Consider the following 4,299-nt stretch of genomic DNA (forward strand, 5'->3'; position numbering starts at 1 on the left):
CTGCAGCGTTTATGATGTTTGTAGAATTTTAAGGATTTTGATATACATTTATCAAACTTGCTGTTTAAGACAATTTGATATATTTTAACACTTTTGTAAAAATTTTTCAAAATGTGCAGATTTTGAAAATATGAAATTTTGGTTTTAAATTTGCCTGATAGCTCCAAGTACTATTTATTTGATAATGTGTGAAAAATGTGTGCTATTCTAAATTGTTTAATTTCGTGGATATAAGAAGTAATTTATTGTTATAATAGTAATAGTAATAATAATGATGATGAGGATAGAAGTGTGTTGCGAGTGTTTTGTGAATATGTGTATATACTAACATTATAATAAGGGTGGTGGCTACAGAATTGATGAAAAATAAAAACAGTCGTGAAACCTGCGAGGGTGCAATAAAAGTCAGTAAGTTAGCTGTACAGTGAGTAAGTGATCGAGTACAAAAATATTATTTTTAAGGGAAACGCAAACGAACAGAGGCAAAGAGATTTAATATGCGGAGTTTCAACCAAAAATATTGGTATAAGGTGCACTACGAGAAATAATAAGGCGAGACAAAATCTAGTATTTAGGCTAATGTGGTCGCTGAAATAAGTCAAAGAAGCAGCGAAAGTATGAGTTACGTGAAAGTCCCATTAATAATATTCTCTGAATAAAGTTTTTAGCAATGCATTATTCGCACTAAAAGCACTATTACGGTTACACAACAACTCAATAAAAAGAATTTAGCTGAGGTAGGACGTACAAATAGACTGAAGGTAAAGCTCATCAGAATTAAAAACTTCAAGGAAGTAAGCAAGCAATAAGCAGCTGATGATTTCACCCAACCTTGCTAAAAGTGTAGAAATTATTGTCGTGTTTGAAAGCAGCAACAAGGCCAAGCCTGCATAATCACCCTAAAGGAAAAGAAAAAAGTAAAGCCTTTATTGTATCATAAAATAGCGTATAAACAATGAAAATTTTTATCCCCTCTACAAAAAGAAAAATTGGCTAATTTGTGAGATAGAAGGTAGATTTTTAGTTGTTTTCGATAATGAAACTGGTATTGGTGTTGCGTTCGGCGTGAACAGAAAAATTATTAGATTAAAAGTGGCGTTAGTTAAAAAATGAAATGAAGGTCTGTCAAAAAAACAACAATCATGTTAAATAATTTTTTCATCTCCATTAAATCTTTTTCTGTTAAAAATTGGAAAAATTAAGAATAACAAAGGAAACGTAGAAATAGCAGAGGCGGAAGAAAAACGAGTATTTAAGTTACAGATAGCAGGATTATATAGGAAAAAAGAAGCTGCAACTCCTATTAAATTCTAAGAATGAACCATGTATAATATGAAACTCAATTAGCTGCGAAGGTAAGCACACAGATCGTGAAAGGCCGTAAGATCTGACGCTTGGAAGCACCATATAGATTCAAAATGATGTCCCGTATTTCACTCAAAAATGGACAAACAATACTCTACAAGTGATGGTAGAGACTGTGTTCTTTAAGTTGATGACAAATCCTAATATGCGGGCGTGGCGAAGAAGAAACAGACTCATGAACACAAAAAAACGATAGTTAACCAGTAAAGAAGATGCCAAAAATTAATGACACACAAACAACAAATCCAAAACCACAAATAAACAATTCAGACAACTAGTAGTAACGTAATCGCATAAAGATATTTCCCCTATAACAAGCAAAATGATCGTTTACAAAATCATCAAAAACCTGAACTACGCATGCGAAGCAGCTCAAAAAAACAGCAGGAGACACCGAATAGATTCAAGGAGCTGAAGTCAAATTCAGCTTAAAAATAGATTAATTTATTGTTTTTAATTTTAAATTCGTTTATTTTTGTCATTTAAAAGAAGCGCTATTCAGAACACTGAGCAGATAACGGAGGGTAACCAAATAAAATTTTATCTGAATTTGAGGAACTGGAACACCAGGGCAGCAATCGAGGGCACAATTTATTTTAGGACCCAATGAGGCAGCCCCTGCCGCAACAAGCGACTTTGGGCAAATAAACCGGCACTAAATAGTGTATTCCTTTTTCGAACATTAATCATGTTTTTAAAAGGAAAAAATCTAGCAACCACCTGGCGAAGTTAGGGATGCTTAGCGCGATGCTCTTTCTTCTGTTAAGCGGCCAATGTGCCCTAGCAGCGAACGTCGCACTGCATGCGAACGTATGGAAACCGCAGTGCAAGCTTGTAACGGAGTTGCGTAAAACAGGTGGCATAACACAGAAAAAACTAGATACAGCGTTGTGAGCCGCTGAACAACTAGAAAAAATAAACATAAGACTGCTGCTTTTTGCGTTACAAGCGAAAGATGCCAACGACGCAATAACAGCCTCGGCGCTGGCGGACATGGCATCAAAAAGGGCAAGTAAGCTAACCGAGCAGGCGAAACAGGCGGCAGCCAAAGGAGTAATTGCGACAGCGCACGCCGGGGAAATGGCAGGTGCGTTAGCGAACGCAATACACTTTTTAAAAAACGCAAAAGACTCCACCGCGTATTGCCTCAATGACGCCGGAAACGCAAACGACGGCAGCAGCAATGTAGAAGCGTCGGGGTGTGCGACACTAGCATCTGATGCCATAGAAGAGCTCGATGCCTACGACACACAGAAAATAGACGACAAAGGGTTCAAAATCCATGGCGCGATAAACGGTGCCAGCGGTGCTGGCCAAGCCAACAAATGCGGCGTGTTCAAGGCAGCAAGTGGAAGCGGCACAGGCAATGCCGGCATACACATCGGAACTGGCAACGCCAAAGTCACCTTAGCACTTGGCGCAATCGAAGCTACGGCACAGGAACAGCCCGCCAGGCTAGCCTGGCGGATTTCACGGGCAGCGACAGAACGAATGCAGAAACCTTTTTCGGGAAAACCCACAACAAGATTCAGGAGCTTCGGCGAGAACCACTGACAAACGTGGAGGCCAATCTCAAGAAGCTGTTGCACCATCTCAAAGAGCAGCCAGAAGCAATTACGTACCTAAAAATTGAACTGGCAGCCAGAACAGACAACAAAAAACCAACCGACTTCAACAGCCAAGATGCAACCATTAAAACACAATATTTTGGCGATGACAACGACAAGATGGATGCACTAGCAGCAAAAGTAAATGACGCCAAGACACTAGGGGCGCCCGGCAGACAAAGGGAATTAAGCAACCTTAGCGAACTAACATTAACAGATCAGCTCGAGGATGCTCTGTATTTTTACCTCGGAACATCGCATGAGGCGAACAAGGCACTGCGTGATAAAATCACCAAACTCGAAAGCGACCTAGCATTTCAAAAAGGCAAATCACCAGAAAGCAACTGCAACAAACTGGAGAGCACAGAAAAATGTAATGAGGAAAAAATATGCAGTTGGTACAAAGAAGTTAAAGTGGGAAAAAAGAACTGCCAATTTAACTCAACAAAGGCAAAAGAAAAGGGAGTTTCTGTTCTAGAAGCCCAAACGGCAGATGGCGGATCCAAAGCTACTTCCGCTTGCACAAGAAAGCAACAAGAAGAATGCACCAAGGCTCCGGGATGCAAATGGAAAGAAAAAAAGTGTAAAGATACCAGTTTTCTTGTCAATAAGAAATTTTCTCTCAGAATGTATGCTGCTTTTATGAGCTTCCTGTTCTAGGTTTTTCGATAATTCTATGAAATTTATGAAAATTTTCTATTTTGAGAGGATTTGGTAAATTATGCTAAAATTTTAAATATTTTATAACTTTCTGATTAAAATGTGAAAAATATGGAATTTTTCAAAAAAGCTGAAAAAAGAAGGCTTAGTATGATGTAAATGTTTGTAGGCTATGGGTGTCACGTAGTAGGGCGAAAGGGTATGGAAAGTGTGTGTTATAATAAATAAAGTTATACCGTTTATTTTATGTACATTAGTTAGGGCTATAAGAATAACATTAATGATAATGATAGAAAAGTGTTGTGCGTTTGTATACGCTAATAATATTATAACAGCGATGGCAAAAACTAATTGGCAGCATAAATAAAAAACAAAACAATGACAAAATTCTCTGGGAATAAGAAAGTAAGTGCAAATGAGAGTACGATAAAAAGTGGGATAGCACAAAAATTATCACTATGAGAGAAAAATGTAGAAAGAGATGGAATATGCGCGGTTTCAGCCACAAACATGATGGTGGTCACCATCCTACACAAGGTGATGATAATGAAATGATGAGGGAGTTACAAAGTGGGGGGAACGGGAAAATGTCTCCGCTACGTTATCTGCGGAGATAGAACCAGTGACCAAAAAGGAGGAAAGAATAGAGTGAAGAATCGGAATTAGT

General features: G+C 38.3%; 1 protein-coding gene across 1 annotated transcript; it reads left to right on the forward strand.

The window, feature by feature from the left end:
• Positions 1-2,690: 2,690 nt before the first annotated feature.
• On the forward strand, positions 2,691-3,632 carry TEOVI_000172900 (Trypanosome variant surface glycoprotein (A-type)/Trypanosome variant surface glycoprotein C-terminal domain containing protein, putative; the record flags this gene model as incomplete). Its single annotated transcript, XM_067224915.1, has 1 exon — positions 2,691-3,632. The coding sequence occupies one exon, from the start codon at positions 2,691-2,693 to the stop codon at positions 3,630-3,632; it is 942 nt and encodes a 313-aa protein (XP_067081016.1).
• Between the last annotated feature and the right edge of the window lie 667 nt (positions 3,633-4,299).

Source organism: Trypanosoma equiperdum, assembly GCF_001457755.1.
Source record: "Trypanosoma equiperdum strain OVI genome assembly, contig: ctg_412, whole genome shotgun sequence".
Classification (NCBI taxonomy): domain Eukaryota; phylum Euglenozoa; class Kinetoplastea; order Trypanosomatida; family Trypanosomatidae; genus Trypanosoma; species Trypanosoma equiperdum.